This window comes from Thamnophis elegans, chromosome 17 (genome assembly GCF_009769535.1).
Source record: "Thamnophis elegans isolate rThaEle1 chromosome 17, rThaEle1.pri, whole genome shotgun sequence".
Classification (NCBI taxonomy): Eukaryota; Metazoa; Chordata; class Lepidosauria; order Squamata; family Colubridae; genus Thamnophis; species Thamnophis elegans.
The window spans coordinates 12,216,269-12,240,217 of record NC_045557.1 but is presented as its reverse complement, the minus strand read 5'-3'; the positions used below and the strand labels follow the sequence as shown (position 1 = coordinate 12,240,217).

Genomic DNA, 23,949 nt, shown 5'->3' with positions numbered 1-23,949 from the left:
GGAGGAGAACCAGTTTTGGATGAAGGGGAGTGCTTGATTGGCCAAATTGAGAAACAATGGGGGCTCGCATCTCCCAGGAACAGGAATAGGAACAGAACAGTATAGAAAATATGGGATGGGATAGAATGGAACAGGAACAGGATTAGAATGATTAGAATTAGAATTATGGGAATTGGGATAGTCCTATTTTACTCCACTCCACTCCACTCTCTATTCTCTATTCTATTGCTATTGCTATTCTATTCCATTCCCTATTCTATTGCTATTCTATTGCTATTCGATTCTATTCCATTCCATTCCCTATTCTATTGCTATTGTTATTCTATCGCTATTCTATTCCATTCCATCCCATATTCTATTCCATTCTATTCCACATTCTTTTCTATTCCATTCTGCATTCGATTCAATTCCATTCTATTCCATTCCATATTCTCTTCCATATTGTGCTGACTCTGCCATAACTTTTCTCAGAAGATTCCCGCTGCAACCTTAGGAGGAGACCCCAAAGGCCAATCCTTACCGGAATGCCTGTTCCCGGAGCATCCAAAATGCAGAACCCATCCGTGGCTTCGCTCTCCCCTTCGCTGTCCTCCGAAGGGCTGAAATCGAGACCTTCGCCCACCGGGGTCCCTGGGGGTGGCGGGGCCTTCCCTTGGCCTGCCGCTCCGTTTTCACCGGGGAAAAGATATACCGAGATCGGCGAAGGCTGCCGCCTCATCCCACCGTCTCCTGGGAAAGAGCATTTGGAAGAGGATTGAGCAGCTGCGTTCACACAAATTGCAATCTCTATGATGGGAAGCACCCCAAATCCCCAGAATGGGGAGCTAGGCTTGGAAATTCAAAAGTTGCAAAACTCTTTTTGGCAACGTTGCAAACTCCAGGAGGCTGGACTAGAAGACCTCCAAGGTCCCTTCAACCATTATTTTATTTATTTTATTTCATATTATGTGGTTAATCTTTGGTGAGATTCACAGCCTTTGGGGCTGATTGGTAGCTCAACAGCTCGAGTCCTAACCAAGGACCTAGAAATTGTTAAGGTAACATCGGAGGATATAAGCTGTTCCAAGTAGGGTGGTTTTTTGTAGAATCAGAATGTTCAAGTCAGGTAAATTTAGAATTTCCAAATAGCGAGGGAGCCCTTTGGGTATTGCTCCAAGGGCTCCAATTACAATCGGGACAACGATTTCTTTTTCCACAGTCGCTCAACTTCAATTTGCAAGTCCTGCTACTTTGTGATTTTTTTCGTGCTGTTTATCTTCAATTCGTGCATCTCCAGGTATTGCAATGTCAATGAACCATACTTTTTTCTTTTCAACTACTGTTAGGTCAGGTGTATTGTGGGCCAAGTGCCTGTCAGTCTGGATTCTGAAGTCCCACAAGATCCTGACCTTCTCATTCTCTAAAACCTTCTCAATCTGATGTTCCCAGTGGTTTTTGCTGTACTCAAATCCAAACTTTTGGCACAATTTCCAGTGAATGATCTTAGCAACGCGGTCATGGCGTTGTAGGTAATCAGTTTGTGAAATTTTGCTGCACCCACTGATTATATAATTATTATAATTATAATTATTGTTGTTGTTATTTTATTTTATTTATTCTATTTTATTTTTATTATTTTATTATTTTATTTTATTTTATTTATTCTATTTTATTTTATTATTTTTCCTTGGGTGATATCTAAGTGCAGAGTTCCAGAAGCAAATGATTACTGAAATTTGATAAAAGCAATTTAAAATGGAATTGGAATAAAACACGATTTAAAAAGAAATTGGAATAAAATACCATCTTTTGAGCTATAGATGAAATACAATAAAATTATATTTTGATGTCACCCCTGCAATCTACCCCAATCAGTCCCACATATGCCGATCTCAACCGAACCATTTTGCTTAAGTACTGTGCCATGTTAAATGTTATTTTCAGATTCTGGCCACACATAAGGTATCTGTCAGGCCTGCAGCCATCTTTTCTTTTGGGTCTTTGGCCTGCCACCCTTTCTATTATTCTACTATGCATTTTCTATTATGGGAAAACGTGAGGGGGGGTTGTACGGAGTTAGATGCTATGTAGCCATAACAACATTCTTTCTAGAAAGCCAAGGTCAACCTTTGTCTCTGCACCTGACCGGATCTGGATGGGTGGAAGCTGCCAGTGTGGCAGTGGAAGATGGGACCATGGGATGGACTTGTGGGTGTGGGGGGCAGGATCCTGAACTTTCAACTGGGTGGCGAAAACCGGGAAGCTTTCAGATTCAGGTTTCCCCAGATGGGTCAACATGGCTCTCTTCATAAATTGGAACTTTGAGGAAGCCTTGGACTCTGATTTAATTTTGGGTGCTGTTTGGAACCCTGAAAGTAAGATGTTTTGATATGGGGATCCCAATCGGTCCTTCATTTGGTATATGGACCAAGGTACCTTCTTGGCCTTTTGGCTAAGATCAAGTGTAGTAGTCTTCATTGTTCAACACCCCCCCCCCCCAAACAGGTGGAAAGGCCACTGGTGTTGCGAAGTGTCATTTGAAGACAAGCTAGAACGTGTCCCTCCCTGCCCCTCCCCAATCTCACCGGTCATTTCCTGGCATCCACGCTCGGTATCCATGAGGGCGTCTGTGAGGTCTCGCTGGTTGATGGCCGCCGTCTCAGCTGGGGGACAGGTGGGCAGAGAAGCTGGGCTCTCGGACAACTAGCAGAGCACAAAAAGGTGACACTTAAAGCGCGTACTCTGGGATAGCAATTATAAATTGACAATGGCAACTACCGTATTTTTCAGACTATAAGACGCAGTGGTGTATAAGACGCACCAAGATTTCAAAGAGGTAAGTAAGAAAAAAATGGTTTTTGTCCTCCCCAGCCCCCAGGAGCACTCTGCAGGCTTCAACAGGGCTGGGGGAAGGCAAAAATGTCCCCGTTTTTACAAAAAACAGGTGGAAAATGGGCCGTTTTTTTTGCAAAAATGGGGGCATTTTTGCCTTACCTACCTACTGTATTTCTCTCTCTTTCTCTCCCTCTCTATCCCTCTATCTACCTACCTACTTTTTTAAAAAATTGCCTCTTCAAAACCTGGGTGCATCTTATACTCTGGTGCATCTTATACTCTGAAAAATACGATATGTCCATTACATAGGGGCAGGTAGTCAGATTACCTGTTTGTTGGTCCTGTCTTTTATATAATTACTAATCATACAAATACATATCCGATTTATGCCTATCACACATTCTTAATACCATATTTTCCAATTCTTAACTTATCTGTGTTTTTCTGTCCCGGCCTTTTTCCCTCGTTTCTAACCATAGGTACCATTTGTCCCAGACTTCGTGATATTCCCTTGTCTTTGAGCTCTAGTCAGGCTCAGTCGTGGGTTTCGGACGATACAGTATGGGGGTACCGGTGGCAGCTGGGAGCAGTGGCCACCATACCGGAACAGTGACTTGTTGGGCTCACCCAGCTGCCTGCATTCCTTACTGCTTTTTGAGTGAAAGGGGCCAATTGTGCACGTGTGCACAGCGTACGACGCCTGTGCGACCTCCAGTGAGCAGCTGGGGCGTCGCAGGGCGGTGGCCTGCGCATGTGCATGTGCCCGAGGTGGACGCTTGGCCCTGATGCAGCGTACCAGTTGCGATGGGATCTGGAACCCACCACTGGTCAGTCTGCCAGACAACACACTGTTCACAAAGCACTTATGCGTGTATAAGAAAAAAAGTATAAATAAATACAGTGTACGCCAAGCGATGGGACAGTGATTATTTGAGACCAGTTTCTTCCAACTCAACAGGAATTCCTTTCAACCTTGGTCACATGCAGGAAGTCTTCCACATATGACCACAATTGTGCCCAAAATCTCTATTGCTAAGTGAGATAGTTGTTAAGTGAATTTTGTCCCATGTGTCAACCTTCCTTGCTGCAGTTGTTAAATTAGCAATTCGGTTGTTAAGCGAATCTGGACTTGGTTGGTCAGAAGGTCAGAAAAGAGGATCACATCACACACACACACACAAACACACACACTTGGACACTGCGACCGTCATAAATGTGAGCCAGTTGGCAAGCTTCTGAATTTTGGTCACGCAACCATAAGGATCGTAAGTATGAAAAATGGTCATAAGTCTCTTCTTTCAGTGTTAACTTCAAATGATCACTAAACAAACTGTTGTAAATCGAGGACTAGATGTTCCAACGTGGCTCTCTTAATAAATTGGAACTTTGAGGAATCCTTTGCCTCGGACCAGTTGTGGGATGTTCCTACTGCCGCTACCGGTACGCTGCCTGTGGTCCGTTCGTGCACGGGTCGGACATGCGCTGCGCATGCATGCACACTCCACTGCCCCTGCGACACCCAGCTGCTCGTTGGAGGTCGCCCAGGCGCCGTACACTGTGCGTGCATGCACAATTGGCCCGGTTGCTTCAAAAACAGGTATGGAACGTGGGCAGGCGGGTGGGCCAAACGAAGCACTGTACCAGTACGGTGGCCGCTGCTCCTGACTACTACTGGTACGGCCGTACCGGGTCGTACCGGCTGGAACCCACCACTGCCTCAGACTCTGATTTAATTTTGGATGCTATTTGGAACCCCAACCCCTGCTTAGCAGCAGAAATTCTGGGCCCAATTATGGTCGTACATTGAGGACGCAAACTTAGTCAGAGAGTCCCACCCACCCACCCCTTTGGACTCACCTGCACCTTCTGCCCCGCAATCTCAGTGGGGCTGTCGTGCCGAGGGGGTGGGTGCTGGTCCCCTTTGTTGACCACGTACTGGATGAGGTTGGCAAGGGCGGCACAAGAGTCAGCGCAGGTGTGGATGTGCACCACGTTGTTGGAGCAGCGGAGCTCGAAGAGGGGCCGGGTCTGCCCCGGGGGGGGGGGGGGGGGGGGGGGGGGGGGGGGGGAGACAAACAGAAGGCAAGTCACTTTGACAGCAGGGAGCCCCAGATTTCCACCAAACAGTTCAGACGGTGTTGCTGGACCTTGGAGATTTGGAAAATGTGTGGACTTCAATTCCCAGAATACCAGAATCTGGAAACATGCTGGCTAGGGGATTCTGGGAATTGAAGTCCTCCCATCTTAAAGCATGCTGGCTGGGGAATTCTGGGAGTTGAAGTCTACCCCTCTTAAAGGACACTGGCTGGGGAATTCTGGGAGTTGAAGTCCATCCTTACCAGAGGGAGCCCCCTTGTGGAATACTGTGAAGTCATTATCATGGCAACTCCATGGTATCTTGATGGGATGGGATGGGATGGGATGGATAGAGATAGATAGATAGATAGATAGATAGATAGATAGATAGATAGATAGATAGATAGATAGATAGATAGGTGGGTGGGTGGGTGGGTGGGTGGGTGGGTGGGTGGGTGGGTGGGTGGGTGGACGGACAGACGGACAGACAGACAGATGATAGATAGATATAGAGGATGGATGGATGGATAGAAGAATTGAAGAGAGAAAAATATTGGGGAGACAAAGTCGAGTAAGGCACCCCTGGAGCCCATGAGCCCCACATTGGCAATGCAGCCTCTAGGGACCTACCAGTTTGCCAGTGGTTGCTCCTTTCCACGTAGTGATGACCAGTTCCAAGAGATCTACTTCTACCATGCAAACATAATCTGGGCCAAGAGAAAAGACAAAACTGGAACTTGGTAAGTAAGAAACATGACGGAGGAAGGCGTGGGCAAGTCCTGGAACTTCCAGTTTGCACGCAGTTCCTCGGCTTATGACTGTAAGTGAGACCACAATTATGGTCATTAAGTCATGGCGGTGGATAAAAAGATCGCCACACGAGAGCGCCCAATTTTGTGACCTGTTTTGCAGTGGTTGTTAAGCGAACTTTGTAGATCAGGGTGTATAACCTTGGCAGCTTTAAGATTGGCCGCTGGGAAAATCTGGGAGTTGAAGTCCATCAATCTTAAAAGTAAACCCCCTGCTATAGAACTTAAGCAAATCTCCTGTTTGCAAAAGGCTTTTTTTTTTTGCTGGAAACTGGGAAAAATTGTAACTTAATGACTTTAGGGACTGTAATAAAAACGTAACAGGAGTAAAAATAATATCAAAAATAGAGAGTCGTCTGAGCTGAGCCATCTCTAACAGATTAACAAGAGTCGGAAGGGACTTTGTGAGTCATCTAGTCCAGCCCCTCCTTCTGCCCAAGGAGGAGACCCTGCACCCTTTCTGACAGAGGGCAGTCCTGTCTTTTCTTGAAAGCCTCCAGGGATGAAGCTCCCACAACTTCCAAAGGCAACTTCTGTTCCATGGGTTGATTGTTCTTCTTCCTTATTTCCAGGTTGAATCTCTCCTTGGTCAGTTTCCATCCATTCTTCCTTCTCTGGCCTTTGGAGAATAGCTTGACCCCCTTCCTCCTCTCTGGGGCAGCCCCTCAAATATTGGAAGATGCTCTCCTGTCTCCCCTGGTCCTTCTCTTCCCTAGACTGGCCAGTCCCAATTCCTGCAACCGTTCATCGTCTGTTTTAGCCTCCAGTCCCCCCATCATCCTGGTTGCTCTTCTCTGCACTCTTTCTAGAGTCTCAACCTCTTTTTATAATGTGGTGACCAAAACTGGATCCAGTACTCTAGGTATGGCCTTACTAAGGCTTTATAACCTGCTATAATTATATAATGTATTATCTCTCCTGTTTTAAGGCTGATGGCTACCAACCTTTTTCACAAAAGCCATGGCACTTGCCCAAGAAAATTTCCATGGGGGGGGCAGGCGGGGAGGGGATAAGAGGGGAGTACCTTTATTTAGGTCACCGGTCTCTGTGTCACACTTGTTGGAGAGGAACAGCGTGGAGTTATCCAAAATGAACCTAGCGGGAGAATAAACAGGTTCGGTTTTAGGATCCACTTGAGCTGTTTTAAAAATTGAGCACCCGTACATTTTTAATTCCCCGTTAAATATGTTTGCTGCCCATCTCTTACAGGTGAGATTGTTGAGAATCCAGCAAGGGGGGAAAGATTCCTTTCCCTCCAGTTCTTATAGGTTCCCGACTCTAGGGCGCAATGCTCATCTCCGTTTCGAAGCCAGAGTCAGAGCTGTCAGAAGATGTCTCCGTGGTCATATGGCCGGCATGACTAAACGCCGCTGTTCCCTTCCCAGCAAAGGTGGTCCCTATTTTTCTACTTGCATTGTTTTATGTGCTTTCGAACTCCTAACTTGGCAGAAGCTGGGTCAAGTCACAGGAACTCACTCCGTTACGCGGCGCTAGGGATTCGAACCACCAAACTGCCGACCTTTCTCATCAACAAGCTCAGCGTCTTAGTCACTGAGCCACCCATTTCTCAATTCTTGGGGGAAAAGGAAATCCATGCGGAATCCAACAGGTGCAACATGCCGACAGTTACAAACAGGCGCACCCACCCTAGATTTGATGCGTCTTTCCTGGCGTGCATGCGGGTTTTTTAATTTGTCCGCAAAGGAGGAGGAAATGGGCAGCTGGCTCCCTGCATTCTAGCCCCAAATCCGCCTCTTTTTTCCCCGGGACAGCTTCCTTGAGACCCCTTCTGTTACACACACACACACCAAGAGATTTGGAGGGCTCAGCGCCACAACTCACCGAAGGAGGAAGACCGAGGTGTCCACAATGATGTTACTGGAGAGGGTGAAGGTCTCCGCCGTGATGAGAACCCGGAGGGGTAAGTAGAGAGGCCTGTGAAGAAGAAAGCGAAGGTCAGCCTTGGGGCAATGTTCCTCAATCTTACAATCACATTTTTATTTTTTATATTCTTTATACGTATCAATGCGTGAATGGTGTGAATGGTATCATACATTTCAGTACACATAAACATACCGTATTTTTCGGAGTATAAGATGCTCCAAAGTATAAGGCGCACCTAGATTTGGGGGAGGAAAACAAGGGAAAAATATCTGCCTCTCAACAATTTGCCTCCTTGCAACAAACAGCAAACAGCACAAGCGATATACACTGTTTGTAGTGTTACATTTCAGACTATACTTGTACAGAAGCTGTTAAAATTGATGTGGCTTTCTGGAAGTATAGTTATTCTCTGCTATTTAAAAGAAGAGACAATAGCACTGGGCCTCTCTTCAGATCGAGCATTTATTTTAAAAAGCTGCTTCATTTTGTTAAGTTGTCTAGAGCAATAATAAAGCAGTCTTTAAAAAATAAGTCTGATAATTTGAACATTCTAGAGCAGCGATGGCGAACTTTTTTTTGTCTTGCGTGCCATAAGTGGGGGGAGTGCAGGGGGGTCGTGCGCAGGCGTGCCGCACCCATAATGCAATGCGTGACACCCACCCACCCCAGCGCGCATGTGTGCATGACAGGCAACCCCCCCCCCCCCATTTTTTGCATGCTTTTTTCGCCCTCCCCAGGCTCCAGAGGCTTTATAGGAGCCTGGGGAGGGCGAAAACAGCCTCCCCCGCCCTCCCAGAGGCCTTCCGGAGGCTTCAGGAGCTTTCCTGAAGCTTCCGGAGGGGAAAAAACGACCCTACAAGCAAACCGGAAGTCACAAACCCCAAAGAGAAGATCCAGCTAGAAAACCAAGGAGTCTACGAAATACCATGCAAAATCTGCCCAGCCGCATACATTGGACAAGCTAATGGCGAATAAATGCACACATCGCAGAACACAAGAACACAGTCAGAAAAGAAGAAAAAACTTCCTCCCTCTTCCAGCACCTTAAAGCAGTGTTTCTCAACCTTGACAACTTGAAGATGTCCGGACTTCAATTCCCAGAATTCCCCAGCCAGCGAATGCTGGCTGGGGAATTCTGGGAATTGAAGTCCGGACATCTTCAAGTTGCCAAGGTTGAGAAACACTGCCTTAAAGCAACAGGACATGAAATTAATTTTGAAGGAACCAAATTAATCTCCAAACTGAACACTTCAACAAGAGAATTATGGAAGCTATCGAAATAGAGAAACACCCCCACAACATGAATAAACGTGACGATACCTCCCGCCTACCAAACATCTGGAAACCAGCCCTGAAAAACACACAAGTCCCAGCCATGAAAACGGGCACCTGACACAGAACAACACAGGACGCCCCCACCAATCACCCTCACCAGACTCAAACTCAAACCCATCCCATAGACCCATAGATGAAATGCAATCACCACCCCAGAAGCCAAACCACGGCGGCATCACCAACTGCTGCACCCCTCTCTGACCCCCTCACAAAGCAAACTGACACACGCCATGAACACATGGCCAGACCGCAAACTCGAAGCCAAACCAAAGCCCCGGATGTTACATCACAGTCATCTGCTCAGGACATTACATCAGGAGGTTACAACGCAAAGACTCAGGATGTCATCACACAGCCCATTATCCAGGTCGTTCCAACACAAAAGACTAATGGGCACACAGCTAGTACCTCAGCCACACAGGATGTTACGAAACCGGCGACTAATCTGCACACATCAACTCCATCAACTAATCAAGATGTAACAACACAGCCAACCAATCCGCTTACAGCAACAAAGCCAGCACTCCACACACCGCCTCCAGTATTTATAGAAAGATGGCAGCTCTGATCACGCTTTGCTCGCACAAGCACGAAGCCGAAAGCACCAGCCTAAAGATGGCGAGTGGGACCTTGTCGAATCGTTGCCAAGATACTGTCAATATTGCACGGGAAAAGACCCAAATACGTCATGATCTGAATACCTATACCCATGAAAATCTACGAAAACAAATATATATTTGTTTATATATTATATACAAATATATATATAATTTGTCTGGAACGGTATAGGGTTTCCTGCCTAGGCAGGGGGTGAAGACCTACACGGTCCCTTCCAACTCTGCAATAGTATTATTGTATTATTTTGTGTGTGTGTGTGTGTGTTTGTGTGTGTGTGTATAATTTTCTTCAGGGAGTTCTTATTGTTTTTGAGGTGCAGGAGACAGCGAGTGTGGTCACCTCATGGCGGCTGCTGTGTTGCAATATTTTCAGGGAGGGATTATTTTCGGTGGAAGGGTTATTTTAGCGCATTCACTCAAAAGCCCGATTGGGCTTATTATCCGGGGAGGTCTTATTTTCATGGAAACAGGGTGGATCTATATAAATACACATACACGTTTAATCACCCATGTTTAATTCTAACATTTCATTGCTATTCATATTTTTATACATATTTAGTAGCACAGTCATTCAAAATCTAATTTTCCAATTCTTTATGTTTATTTATATTAAGATATTATCCTAATATCTATCACACTGCTAAAATAATTGTCCAACATGTATAATTCTAATATTAATAGGCATTATTGAAATATATTCATAAAAATATTATTTTAATCTATTTTTCCTTATCCGTCATCTCTTACCCACATCCGAATCTTTAATCTTATTTTCTTATTAGTTTTCCTCCCATATTTGTCCCTTAAGACTTTTACTCCATTTGACTATGCAATCTAACTGCAATGTTTCTTAACCTTGAGAACTTTTAAGAGGGGTGGACTTCAACTCCCAGAATTCCCCAGCCAGCTCTAATGGTGGAGAGGGGGGGGAAGTCATAGCACATCAATCTTGGGTGCAAGTCACCCCAAAACTCCAGCAGCTGGTTGAAGAGGCTGGAATGAAACCCAAGTAGAGGTTAGGATAACAGAGTTGGAAGGGACCTTGGAGGTCATCTAGTCCAACCCCCTGCTCGAGCAGGAAACCCTATATACCATTTCAGACAAATGGTTGTCCATTCTCTTCTTAAAAGCCTCCAGTGACGGAGCCTCTACAACTTTTGCAGGCAAGCTATTCCACTGGTTAATTGTTCTCAATGCTACAAAATTCCTTAGTTCTAGGTTGATCAGTTTCCATCTGCTGCTTCTTGTCCTATTTGGAGAATAGGCTGAGCCCCCTTCTTCCTTGTGGCAGCCGCTCAAATATTGGAACACTGACATTAATCAGGTCACCTTGAAGATATTCTAGTACAACCCCCTCCCCCTCTGCTCAACCAAGAGATGTGGGAGGGACAATACTTAGGACTCTCAAATATTGCTATCATGTCACCCCTAATTCAAGTGCAGGTCAGAATAACAGATTAACAGAGTTGGAAGGGACCTTGGAGGTCATCTAGGCCAACCCCCTCCTCAAGCAGGAGACCCTACACCATTTCTGACAGAGGAGCAGTCCAGTCTCTTCTTGGAAGCCTCCAGGGATGAAGCTCCCACAACTTTTGAAAGCAACTTCTGTACCACGGGTTGATTGTTCTCACTGTCAGGAAATTCCCCCTTATTTCCAGTTTAAATCTCTGCCCCTGGTTGAACCTGGGTTTAGCATGTCGTGGGAACCCAACCAGAAAGTCCCAGCCTCTTTCCCCAGGCAGCTCAAGCCACCTCAAATTCAGACCTCCTCCTTCTCCCCCTCTCTTCGGATTTCCAACACCATTACCTGTAATCCACAGCGCAGTTGAAGAGGTGGGTGTGCAAAACGGTGATGATGGCGGGGGGCACGAAGCCCAGGATGGGGTCATCCAGCACATCCAGGAAGTCGATCAACTGGCAGAAGGAGATGGGGCCGTGAGACTTGAACCCAGAGCCCCGGAGCCCTGCCCTGGCCCGCCGGATCTCCAGCACCCGGGAGTTAAGCTCAGCCCGGTCTAAGAGAGGATAGAGAAAGGGGCGGCTCCCAGGTGCTGCTCAGACCCTCCCCAGCTCCTCCTCTAACCAGAAAGCAGCCAACCTTCTTTGGGGGGATCCGTCCTCACCTGCGTGTACCAGCTCTGGTGGGCTAGAGCCATGCGGTGCCGTATGGTGGCACCCTCGAGGCGCAGCGTCACCAAGAACTCCTGTAACCCAGAAGGAAAATGTGAGTCACATGTCGGTTTTCTCCCCGTGTGTTTGGCCCTCCTTTGCCCGGGAGGAAGACAAGAAAAAAAATCTGCCTCTGCTTCTGCCTCCCAGCAATTTGCCTCCTTGCAGCAAACAGCCCATTTCAGTTTCAACACAGCCTGATTAGCACAAGCAGCTGATTGTTGGGCCGATCAGCTGTTTGAGGCTGCAGGAATTGCCATTGCCCATTGCTGCCTCCGCATCCTGTTTTCGGCCTCCTCGCGCCCCATTTTCCACCAGTTCTACACGGTGGGGATCGGAATGGGTGGGAAATGGGGTGCGCAGAGACCGAAAACAGGGCGTGCAGAGGCCGAAAACAAGATGCAGAGGCCGAAAACGGGGTGCGCAGAGGCAGCAATAGGCTAGGGCAATCCCTGCAGCCTGAAACAGCTGATCGTGGGGAGGCCCGACAATCAGTTGCTTTGCTAATCATGGTGCTGTCATTGAAACCAGGTGGTCGCTGTTTGCTACAAGGAGGCAAATTGCCAAAGGGTGGGGGGCAGCGGGTGGGCGGGACTACATTTGGTGTATAAGATACATCCAAATTTTTACCCTCTTTAGGAGGGGTGGGAATGTGTCTTATATTGCAAAAAATAAAGTAATTACATTTGGTTGTTGTTTACCCACATGATTAAAAGATTGTTCCTACCCTGTTTTGAAAAGGGATTTGTTTTACTCGTGAGTAAGTGGCTTATCATTACTTCAGAAGGCTGGCGGAGACCAGTACCTTTATGTTCTTCTCCATATCCAGGTTGATCTGAATGGCCACGGACAACATCTTGAAGGGGCTGTCCTTCTTGGCCCCCAGAGGCCAGTTGATGGGCCCCTCTTGGGAGGCGTAGATGGTGGGGTGTAGTCCATCAGGGGGCAGGAAATTGGGAATCTCCAGATGCTCAGCTGTAAGATAGTCCTCCACAACAGCTGGGGGAGAGAAAGCATCATGGATTAAGATAAGCTGCCATGGTCTTTGTCTCTTCCCAACCCCGTTTACTGTCTCCCCCTACTCCAAAAATTAGAAGAAGAAAAAGCAGCAAGGGTACAGTCGGACAAAAATGTCAGACGCATTCCCCAAAACAGGAAATAGAGTCCCCGATTTATGGCAGAATTTGGAATCAGGGTTTCCATCTGTAAACACTGAGTTCGCAAAGCGGAACTGCTTAATGATGGCAATCTCGGCAAACCTGATTGCTATTTTTAACAGTCATTAGGCGTGGGAACTTCCTGCTGTTTTTCTGCGGCCAAAATCAGTGGGGAAGCCAGTGGGAAGTCGCATACTGCCTGGGGATCTTTGGGGAATGAAGACTGCCCTTCTCAAATAGTTGCTCTACAGCAGAGTTCCCGAACCTGTCCGGGTTGGCGGCCCAGAGGAAGAGACGGGGGAAAAGAGGGAATGGTTTTGTGGGAGGAATAAGTGTATGTGTGTGGATAAGTGTATGTGTGTGCACATGCACCCGTTGCTTGCACAAGTGATGCTCCAAGCACCAACAATACTCACGAGACTGAGGCACCGATGCTCACGAGTGGGGCCTCAGAGTGTCCGTGACACTTGCACAAGTAGGGCCATGAGTTTTGGTGACGCTCACGCAAGTGAGACACCGAACATCTGTGACACATACGCGAGTGGAGCTGTGCACGCGTGCTCAGGCACACATACCAGCTGGTCTTTCACACGACCTACTTGTGAATGGGCTGCGGCTCACGAGTTGGGGACCCCTGTTCTACAGAACAATTCAACTGAGCCGGTTGCCTACACACACACACACACACACACACACACACAGGCACTAGATGTGGATCCCAACCTTTGTGATAAAGTGCCACTTTCTCGGCCTCGATGCAGAAGTAGCCAATGTCCTCACGGCCTTTGTAGTGTGAGACGCTGAAGAGGCTCCCATTCTCCACATCCAGGACGAGTTCCCCGTGAGCGGCTTCCAGCTTCTTGCCTCCTTCGCCCTGCAGAGACGAGCAGAAGAACTGAGTCAGAGATGGACCTGCCAAAAGGTCAAGGCATTTTGGATAAAAATATGGTGGATTATGCAAAATATCTTTAAAAGAAGGATAAAGTTTACTCCTCAGTTATTCTTACTAGGTATATGTACTGACTTTACAGTGGTAGAGACTAACTTGATTCTGCACCTGATAACGGCAGCAAGACTGTTGGTGGCGCAATACTGGAAGAAGGAAGACTTGCCTACAATCCAAGAATGGACATTGAAAGTCACAAACTTAGCCGAGATGGCTAAAATATCAGCATATCTTAAAGACCACTCAAATGAGAGATATAAACGAGACTGGAAAAAATGGATTGACTATATACAAAATAAATACGGGACCAAGAAATTCCAGTTAGCCTATGCTTAAGATCAGAAATGATTTAAATTGTTTAAAGTTAGCTCAGCAAGAAGAAGCTAAGATCAATGTAGAATGTTATTAATTTCTTTATTTCTTTTTTCTCAATAGATTTTAGACTGTGTTTGTTAAAAATCCATACCGTGTACAGGTTCTGGGAAGTCGGGGGTGGGAAGAGGAGGGGGGGAGGGGTATATATTAGGCTAGACAAGGGGGAAAAAAGAGATGGAGCTAGGCTGAGTGAAGGCAGTTGAGAAGCAGGAAGGGCCTAGGGCGGGGCTCTCAAACTCAAGGCTTGCATGCTCTGACCTGATGCAGTAAAAACCACACACTTAGTCCAAAAAAACCTTCTTTTCATTTCAAAGGCTGTGAATTATGTTCATTCACAGTCCATAATGAGTCCCAAATAGTTTGTAAAGAGTCCGACAGAAGTCTGCCAAAGTCTTTCGGGATAAGGCTGATAAGCATCCACCTTTATCTTCCTTGAAATGCTGCCAAAGACTTAATTGGCAAATACATAGCTTGGCAGGGCCACAAAGAGCAAAGAGTCAAAACGGAGCTTCAGAAGGTAAACCAAAGAGCACGAATCAAGTTGCTCCTCCTTTATGTCCTATGGGAGGGGCTAATCACCTCCAAACCTTACTCCCGAGTCATCCCTTCTGTCGTAACTGTTCTTGCCTTCTGGCAGCTCTGCACATGCGAGCACTGGGAACAGGCTCCCCCTGTTCCTCTGTCTCACTGGTGTCCGACTCTGGAGGCTCCGGAGGCAGCACATAACTTCCAGATGGCCCCTGGCCCCCTCTCTGCCTCCGACACAGAGCCCTCATCAGAGCCTTCCCCTGACTCCAAGACTGGTCCGTGTTCCTCCCCAACCACCTTGCTGTCCGACGCTACTGCCAGCTCTGCAGGCTGCCGGTGGACCACAAAACCGTGGGCCAGATCCGGGCTGCAGGATGCTTAGATCTGGCCCCCGGGGTCGACCTGGAAACAGCGAAGGAGCGGCCGTGGTGCCTCTGCCAATGAAAGCGGACCTCGAGTGTTTTCGCTGGCCAATGATTGCAGGAAGCCATTGCAACCAAAAACACAACTCGGGAGCCCATTTTCACTAGCAAAACAACAGGTGCCCCCGCCAACGTTGAGCTGGCCATGCCCATCCTGGCCACGCCCCCACTAAGCCCCTCCGAGATCAAACGCAACCCTGATGAAGCCCACAATGAAATTGAGTTTGACACCCCTGGCCTAGGGGATCTAAGGTATAAACACATCTACAGGTAGTCCTCGACTTACAACAGTTCGCTTAGTGACCATTCGAAGATACAACGGCAATGGAAAAAGTGAGCTGTGACCATTTTTCACACTTGCGACCGCTACAGAATCCCCACGGCCACATGATTTACATTCGGCTGCTTAACAACGGACTTACATTTCTGACGGTTGTCATATCCTGGGGTCACCTGATCCCCTTTTGCGACCTTCCGACAAGCAAAGTCCAAGGGAAGGTCAGATTCACTTAACAACCGGGTCACTAACTTAACAATTGCAGTGATTCATTTAACAACGGTGGCAAGGAAGGTTGTAAAATGGGACAAAACTCACTTAAGGAATGATTCCCTTAGCCACAGAAATTGTGAGTTCGATTGTAAATCGAGGACTAAATGCATTTCATATCATTTTGACAATGCACATGGCCGCCCATCTAACACACAAACTTGGTGGCGCTGATATGAATGGCCTCAGAACAAAGTGCAAGACCGAGGAAGGAAGACAAAGATCGGAGAGGGAGCATCTCTGTACAAATATGAAGCAGGATGGTGGGAAAGAAAGTGTTGTGTGGCCTGTTGGCCACCGGCCCCTCCAGGAGCCAAATCAGAGGAGGAAGAGGAGGCGTGGGAGGCGGGGTCAGCATCGAGGCAACCTGAGAGCTCCGAGGGGGAAGAGGGAGTGGACAGCTGGCAGAGAGAGAGACAGAAGCGGAGTCTGGGCTGTCTGTCAGCCCTCAGATGGAGAGTCAACAGCCCCCAGGTCTGGGGGTGGCTGATGAGGAAGAGGAGAAAAAGCTGGGTCCAGAGCCTGATGCACACAAGGCAGAGGAGAACAGAGGAAATCTATGGGCTGGTCCTTGGGTCGGAAGAGCCACCGCTGCTAGCGAAGCGCCACCCGAGCTCTGGGGATCAAAGGCAGGGGACGGAGATGAATAGATGTGGCAGAGGAGAGGAGAGCAGAGGAAATCTATGGGCCGGTCCTTGGGACGGAAGAGCTACTGCTGCTAGCAAGCCCCACCCTAGCTGTGGGGATCAAAGGCAGGGGGCGGAGATGAATAGATGGGGCAGACAACCATTCGTCTCCCCTGCCGGACGGACTTCTTAGCCTGCGCTGAAAGAGAAACTTTTTGCCGGGGCTGCTGACGCTCCTAATAAAGGAATCTTTTGAGTTCAGTTCAGAGAGTTGGTCATGTTTCAAGAGCTGGGTCAGAACAGAGGAGTTTTTTTTGGGGGGGGGGAATTGGCCTGAATCATTGCAAATGGTCCCCCCCCAACACAACAGTGGGTGCAGCTAATGTCGTTTCTCACTTTGGCATCACTGAGCGCCGTGATGCGTCCCTGGCCCACCCGGAGCACGACAGAGATGCAGCTGAGAGGAAAGAGGTTCCTCGACTCCCCTCCTTTCTGCTGTCTGCCCGTCTCGTCCGCCGAGTAGAAGTGGGAGTCGTCATCCTCGGAGTCCGAATCTGCAAGAAGAAGCAATGGCGAAGGACCGGTTTCTATCCGGCACGGTATTGTGCAGACCTGGGGTGTGCACAGGTGTCACCTCTCCTGTATTGGTTGCCAATTTGTTTCCGGGTGCAATTTGGGGTGCTGGTTGCCCCATTTAAAGGCCTTCGTGGCTTGGGACTAGGTGATCTGAGGGAGAATCTCTTGCCGGTCACACTCACCCGACCCATCTGAGTGGGGAGGGCAGGGAATGTTGCAGGCCCCATCCCTTAAGGAGGTACATCTGGCGGGACCCAGAACAAGGGCCTTCTCGGGAGTGGCCCCCTCCCTCTGGAACAGCATCCCTCCCAAAATGAGGCCCTCCCCCCACCCACTCTGATCCTTGTTCAGGAGGCCCCGAAGGCGTAGTTCTGTCAGGGGCCCTGGGGAACCCAGAGTGGGACGGAGTCCATTAAATGGCTGGTGTGAGTGTGAGTGTTGTCACAGGGTGTGTATGTGTGTGTGCATGTGTTATTTTATTATTTTTTATTTCTTCTATATTGTGTTTTTATTATGTGTAAGCCACCTAGAGTCGCTGTCAGCGAATAGGCGGCTAGGAAGGAAGGAAGGAAGGAAGGAAGGAAGGAAGGCAGAAAGAGAAAGAGAGAGAGAGAGAGAGGAAGGAAGGAAGGTCTTTAAAAGCTTGGTGATGGGCAGGGTGATTTTGGCAAAGGGGGGGATGAATTGCCTATAGAAGTTAGCAAATCCCAAACAAACAAACATCAATCCCAGGGGTGGGGAATGAGGGCCCCTTTATTACCTGTGGACTTCAACTCCCAGAATTCCTGAGCCAGCATGGAATTCTGGGAGTTGAAGTCCACAGGTAATAAAGGGGCCCTCGTTCCCCACCCTTGTTCTATCCAATGGTGGCTAACCCTGCAGGCCACAGCCAATCGGATAGCAAGCAGCCCTCCCCTCCCTCCTTCTCAGGAAGCCCCCCCCCCCAAGGCTCTCCTTCTCCCCCTGACCCAAACATTGCTTCTCACCTAATTTAAAGGCTGACTTGCACATCTGGAAGCTCTCTGGCCAGTGGGCGGGTGGGGGCCCATCGGGGGCAAAGGGGGATGCGGATCCGGCCCCTCCTAGAGGATCGGTGGGGCTCGGGAGGGGGCTGAAGGGCTCCCACATTAGGAGGTCATTATTGATCCTGTGAAAAGAAGAGAGTGTGAACGCAAAAGCTCTAAAGGTTCCACATGCCTGCAGGGGAAAGTGACAAAGGGAGTCCTCGACTTACAACCATTCATTCAGTGACCCTTCCAAGTTGCAACAGCATTGGGGGGGGAAAACTGACTTCTGAGCTTTATTCACACTTACAACCATTAGAAAGAGTCCTCGACTTATAACAGTTCGTTTAGAGACCATTCAAAGTTACAACGGCCCTGAAAAAGTGACTTGTGATAGCTTTTCACACATGGCCGGTGCAGCACCCCTAGGGGCACAGGATCAACATTGAAACGTTTGGTAACTGGCTCATATTTATGACCGTTGTAGTCTCCTGGGAAAAAGGACACAGCACTAGGAAGAGACTCTATGGCGGGGGAAGCGGACTTCCTGTTGGTAAAAAAGGATGCACTGCTAGGAGGAGACTCTATGGCGGGGGAAGCGGACTTCCTGTTGGTAAAAGGGAAAAGGATGCACTGCTAGGAGAAGAGTCTATGGCGGGGGAAGCGGACTTCCTGTTGGTAAAAGGAAAAAGGATGCACTGCTAGGAGGAGACTTTATGGTGGGGGAACTGGACTTCCTGTTGGTAAAAGGAAAAAGGATGCACTGCTAGGAGGAGACTCTATGGCGGGGGAAGCGGACTTCCTGTTGGTAAAAGGGAAAAGGATGCACTGCTAGGAGGAAACTCTATGGCAGGGGAAGTGGACTTCCTCTTGGTAAAAGGAAAAAGGGTGCACTATTAGGAGGAGACTATGGCGGGCAAAGCGGACTTCCTGTTGTTAAAAGGAAAAAGGATGAGCTGCTAGGAGGAGACTCTATGGTGGGGGAAAAGGACTTCCTGTTGGTAAAAAAGGATGCACTGCTAGGAGGAGACTCTATGGTGGGGGAAGCGGACTTCCTGTTGGTAAAAGGAAAAAGGATGCACTGCTAGGAGGAGACTCTATGTTGGGGGGAACCAGACTTCAGGTCAGCTCCAGAATTGAACGGGAGGCTTCCAGTTAGGAGCTTTGTGGCTCTTTGAGTGTTTAAGGTTGCCGACCCCTGGCCTAAGGGAATCCAACTGCCTGGAGGTGTAGCCCCCCACCCCCATATTTCTGCAGGAGAGAGCGATGTTGTCTCCACCCACTCCGTGTTCTTCGAGTGTTCTGACCTGTTGTAAATGCTCTCGTAGAACTTCTTGCTCGGCAAGAAGATGTGGACGGTGGGGAAGGTCAGCTCCAGAGTGTAGCGGGAGGCAGCCAGCGTCTGGCTCTGGAACTCGGCCATCTCCTCGGGGTCCCCGGGGATGACCATCTTTTGAGAGAAAGCGGAGATGATAGCCACAGAACATTTGCAGCTTAGGACTGGAACTGCGAGGTCCTGGGTGCTCCCTGAGCTTGACAGTTTTCTTGCATATGTTTCATGACCCAGCTATGCAACATCATCAGTGGTAGAAGGCAGTAGGGTTTGCTCTTCGTTTATGTAGAGTGGCTTGTCCTTTCAGGGTTGGTATGTGTTGCTAAACAGCAGTGATGATGTTGCTTTGTTGGGTAATGAAACGTCTGCGAGAAAACCACCAAGCTCAGAAAGACCCCACAGTCCTCTTCCTCCCCTCTGCAAATCTCATTCCCTTCTAGCACTGAGGATATTACTTAGTTGGGTAATGGAACGTCTGCGAGAAAACCACCAAGCTCAGAAAGACCCCACAGTCCTCTTCCTCCCCTCTGCAAATCTTACTCCCTTCTAGCACTGAGGATATTACTTAGTTGGGTAATGGAACGTCTGCGAGAAAACCACCAAGCTCAAAAAGACCCACAGTCCTTCTCTTCCTCCACTCTGCAAATCCCACAAACTTAAAAGCATGCTGGCTGGGGAATTCTGGGAGTGGAAGTCCTCGCACTTAAAAGCATGTTGGTTGAGGAATTCTGGGAGTTGAAGTCCTCTTACTTAAAAGCATGCCGGCTGGTGAATTTTGGGAATTAAAGCCCTTCCAGCCACCACAGTTAAGAAATTTGTTTGTATTGAATCATTTTTGCCATAGCCTTCTAAGCTTTCAGATTTGGTAACCCCCCCCAAATTTTGGCTTCCTTGCCCAGCATGCTGCCTCCTGCCCCCCTCCCCCCCCCAATGGATGGAGCAAACCAGCAAGTCTCTCACCTCCTCCGTCTCGTACATCGTCCGTTTGGAGGAGAAGGGCGAAGGCTCCGGCTGCTTCAGCTCACAGGGGCTTTCCACCGTCGACAGCTCTACTTCTTCAGCGGCTGCCAGACCCAAATCCCAAGGGGCATCCGTGGGGGTTGGGGAGAAGGTCAAGATGAGCCTGCCAAGGAGAGGAAGGTGGAGAGCTGGATCCCCACTACCATTCCCTCCCCATGCTGCAGTTTCAGTTGCTGCAGGAATCTTCTCCGCTCACGAGAAACTTACTTGGGAAGGAGGTACTTCTTCCCGACGCCTCTGGCCAGTAAATCAGGGGCTTTGCCCACCCGAAAACAAGGCACCGACAGCGTCTCGCCATCTTCATAAATGCCTGCATAGGAGAAGAACAGGCAGAGAGCCGGGGGCGGAGTTAAGCAAGTCATCAGCCTAGAATCAATACATTCTCACAAATATTGCAAGTCCAAACCAGTGGTGAAATTAAATTTCCCCCCTCACCTATTTGCCCCCAACAATCTGGGTCCTCATTTCACCCACCTTGGAAGGACGGAAGGCTGTGTCAACCTTGAGCCTGGTGAGATTCGAACTGCCAAATTGCAGGCAGTCGGAAGAAATAGCCTGCAGTACTGCACTCTAACCACTACGCCACCGCAGCTCATAGAGTCCCAAACGTCCTGGCCGCTGTACTAACTGTCCTTTGCCAATGTCTTCCTGGGGAAGGGCGACGTTTGGGAAGCAACCAAATCCCCCTCTTCACTCACCGTGCAAGTCGGTCAGGGCGACTTCTAACTTGGTGGGCCCCGTCGGCTCCAGATCCGTGCGCAGCTCGAGACCGGCCAGGTCCAGCCGCAAGCGCTCCCTGCGCACGGCCTTCTCGGCCCAGGCGCGCCTCTCAGCCCAGGCGCGGAGATCCGGGATGGGGAACTGGAGTAGCAGGGAAGCTTTAGGGACGGCCAGCTGCACGTTGGCCTGCCATTGGGCAGCCGGGGGGAAACCTGGCTGGCACCAGCAAGGGGAAGAGAAGGAGAAAACAACCTCAGAAGGAGAAAAGTGTGTTTTTTCCTGGCAAGACCTGTGTATCAGGTCTATTTCAAGCAATTTAGCTCATCAACTAGCCATATCTGTTCTGGGATTCGCACCCAGGCTATTGACATATTAGATAGACGTATTAACCTCTAAGCCACAGGCTCTCCTAACTTTGTCGGCTATACCATGGGGGAGATTAAGTGGTGTTTTTTTTCCTGGTGTGACCGGTCTATCAGGGTAACCTGGTGTATTCAAATATGGGATTGAGCAAACTGCTTCCGGTTTTGCGTTTCAGCCCCAATTCATGAGCCACAGTTTGCTCAATCCCATATTTGAATACACCAGGTTGCCCTGATAGATCGGTCCCACCAGGAAAAAAAAAACACTTACTCTCTCCCCTGGTACAGCTGACAAAGGCAGGAGAGCCTGTGGCTTAGAGGTTAATACATCTACCTAATACAGTGATGGCGAACCTTTTCGGCACTGAGTGCCCAAACAGGAACTGCTTGCAAGTGCGCCGGAAACCCGAAAACCAGCTGGCCAGCGTGCGCATGCCTGTTTTTTTATTGGTTTTAGGGCTGTTTTTCAGGCTGTTTTCACGCCGTTTTCAGGCTGTTCTTCGGGCCATTTATTGCGCCATTTTCAAGCGATTTTTTGTTTTTCCGCCAGTGCCAAAAACGGCCTAAAAACGGCTTGCAAAAGGGCCAGAAACGGCCTGAAAATGGCCAGGAAAACAGCCTGTTTTAGGGGCATTTTTGGCTGTTTTCATGCCGTTTTCCAGCACTCCAACAGCTGGTGAAGGCACGCGTGCCCACAGAGAGGGCTCTGCGTGCCACCTCTGGCACCCGTGCCATAGGTTCACAGTTGTGGCCCAGCAGGAGCCATTGGAGCTGCAAACAGACTCCGACAGCGAGGGGCCTTATGAGTCGGCTCTAGAAGATGTGGAGGACCCTGGACAGGGTTCCGACTTCGAGCAGGGCGCAGAAAAGCTTGTTGGCCAACAGGAGGCGCCTGAGGCATGGAGCAGCGGTAAGAGTCAAAGGGAGTGTGCTCATGACGTCAGGCCTTGGAGTAGTGACGAGGAGACAAGGGAGGTGGTCCTGGATGCCCTGCAACGCTGGGCAGATTGATGGAGAAAACAGCTACGCAGATACAAAATATAATTGGACCCAGTTGGTTGTAATTAGGATCCTCTCAAGATTGTATTTAAGGAGGGACTCGGGGAGGAGTCTTATTTGCAGGATTCAACTTCATTCTTAACGCTGGAAAAGCTGTTATCTATCTATGTCGAAGTCTGAGTTGCTGCCAAGGTTCTTATCTGTTTGTTTATGCTTGGGCTTTCAGCCACCAAAGTTTATATTTCCTGCTAATAAAGTGCTGTAGAATTCCAGTTAAGCTTGTCTCGGCATTCGTGACTGGACGGAGGAGGGGGTCAGAACAGTTCACCATCACAGACCTAATATGTAAATAGCCTGAGTTCGAATCCCAGAAAGGGCATGGCTAGCTAACAAGAGCTAAATCTATACTAGTCCCCCTTTATTTCTTTGTTGGTAAAATATAAATTCAACTCAGAAGGAGAAGGAGCCGCCCACTCAAGCCAGCCAGCTACTTCCCCTCCGCCTTACCACGGGTTCTTCGGGAGGGTAGCCCCCCGGCCGGGATGGCGCCACGGTGGGCTGCAAGAGGGAGCAGAGGCGATCCAGCGTACCCAGGTCCACTTCAGACAGGAACTCAGCCAGTTCTACCGCCAGGTCCATCGTCAACTTGGATGAGGCACCTTTGGCCAAGCCGCTCTTCTAGGAGGGCATAAAACAAGGGTGTCAAACTCAAGGCCCGAGGATCCAGCCTGAGGAGTGCTTAAGATCTGGCCCATGGGGTCACTCTGGAAACAACAGACCAGCCCATGGTGCCTCTGCCAGTGAAAACGGAGCTGGCGAGGGCTGTGGGCGGCCCTTGTGAGCTCCGTTTTTGCTGGCAGAGGGCTGCAGGAGGCAGCCTAAACCGGAGCTCGGGAGCCCATTTTAGCTGGCAGAGCGCTCGGGTCACCACAGGCGCCCCCAACACGAGTGACGTCAAGCTGGCCATACCCCCCTCGCCCCCAGGGCCAAACACAACCTGGATGCGGCCCTCAATGGCGTAAAAGGTCAGGCTGGAGCAGATCTCTCAACCTTGGGAACTTGAGAAACAGGTGGACTTCAACTCCCAGAATTCCCCAGCCAGCCAGTGAAGAACCGCACGATCAAGCAAGGAATGGGCGAATTGGAGGGTTGGGCGAGGCCAGTCAGCCCGACAGTGGGTTTTTCTTCACACACTGCCTTCTCTGCGATTGCAAACTTTGCGTTTTGTGAACTGGGAGGGTGTGTGTGTTTGTACAAACCCACGGTATTATCTTCTACTGTTGTGGAAAACAGGTGCAAATATAGGCCTTAAAAGAGTCTCAAAACTGCTTTTTTCACGAGTCAACTGGACTTTCTGGTTTTTCTTTGAAGACGTTTCGCTTCTCCTCCAAGAAGCTTCTTCAGCTCTGACTGGATCGTGGGAAATGGGAGGATTTATATTCCTTGCAGACAGCTGGCCATTTGCTTCCTTTGAGTCATTGAGGCCACGGAGATTTATTTGTGTCTTCTTTAAAGACCTTTCGCTTCTCATCCAAGAAGTTTCTTCAGTTCTGACTGGATGGTGGGGGAAGGGAAGGATTGATCCTCCTTGCAGACAGCTGGTTATTTGCATCCTTTTGAAACAGTCATT

At 48.9% G+C, this 23,949-nt stretch overlaps 1 protein-coding gene across 3 annotated transcripts in view; it reads right to left on the bottom strand.

Annotated features, from left to right (window-relative positions):
• ATG2A (autophagy related 2A) overlaps window positions 1-23,949 on the bottom strand; it is a 75,765-nt gene that overhangs the window by 22,761 nt on the left and 29,055 nt on the right. For 2 of the 3 annotated variants that reach the window (XM_032233918.1, XM_032233920.1), the window contains 17 exons: window positions 22,827-22,997; window positions 20,937-21,174; window positions 20,446-20,548; window positions 20,179-20,341; window positions 19,193-19,335; window positions 17,868-18,028; window positions 16,702-16,859; window positions 13,585-13,735; window positions 12,510-12,703; window positions 11,659-11,739; window positions 11,343-11,449; window positions 7,542-7,634; window positions 6,724-6,794; window positions 5,521-5,597; window positions 4,672-4,842; window positions 2,565-2,682; window positions 521-729 (listed from right to left, as the gene is read on the bottom strand). In XM_032233918.1, coding sequence (XP_032089809.1) covers window positions 521-729; window positions 2,565-2,682; window positions 4,672-4,842; window positions 5,521-5,597; window positions 6,724-6,794; window positions 7,542-7,634; window positions 11,343-11,449; window positions 11,659-11,739; window positions 12,510-12,703; window positions 13,585-13,735; window positions 16,702-16,859; window positions 17,868-18,028; window positions 19,193-19,335; window positions 20,179-20,341; window positions 20,446-20,548; window positions 20,937-21,174; window positions 22,827-22,997 — 2,409 coding nt within the window. The remainder of the gene's footprint in view (window positions 1-520; window positions 730-2,564; window positions 2,683-4,671; window positions 4,843-5,520; window positions 5,598-6,723; window positions 6,795-7,541; window positions 7,635-11,342; window positions 11,450-11,658; window positions 11,740-12,509; window positions 12,704-13,584; window positions 13,736-16,701; window positions 16,860-17,867; window positions 18,029-19,192; window positions 19,336-20,178; window positions 20,342-20,445; window positions 20,549-20,936; window positions 21,175-22,826; window positions 22,998-23,949) is intronic. The other variant, XM_032233919.1, reaches the window with a different exon arrangement.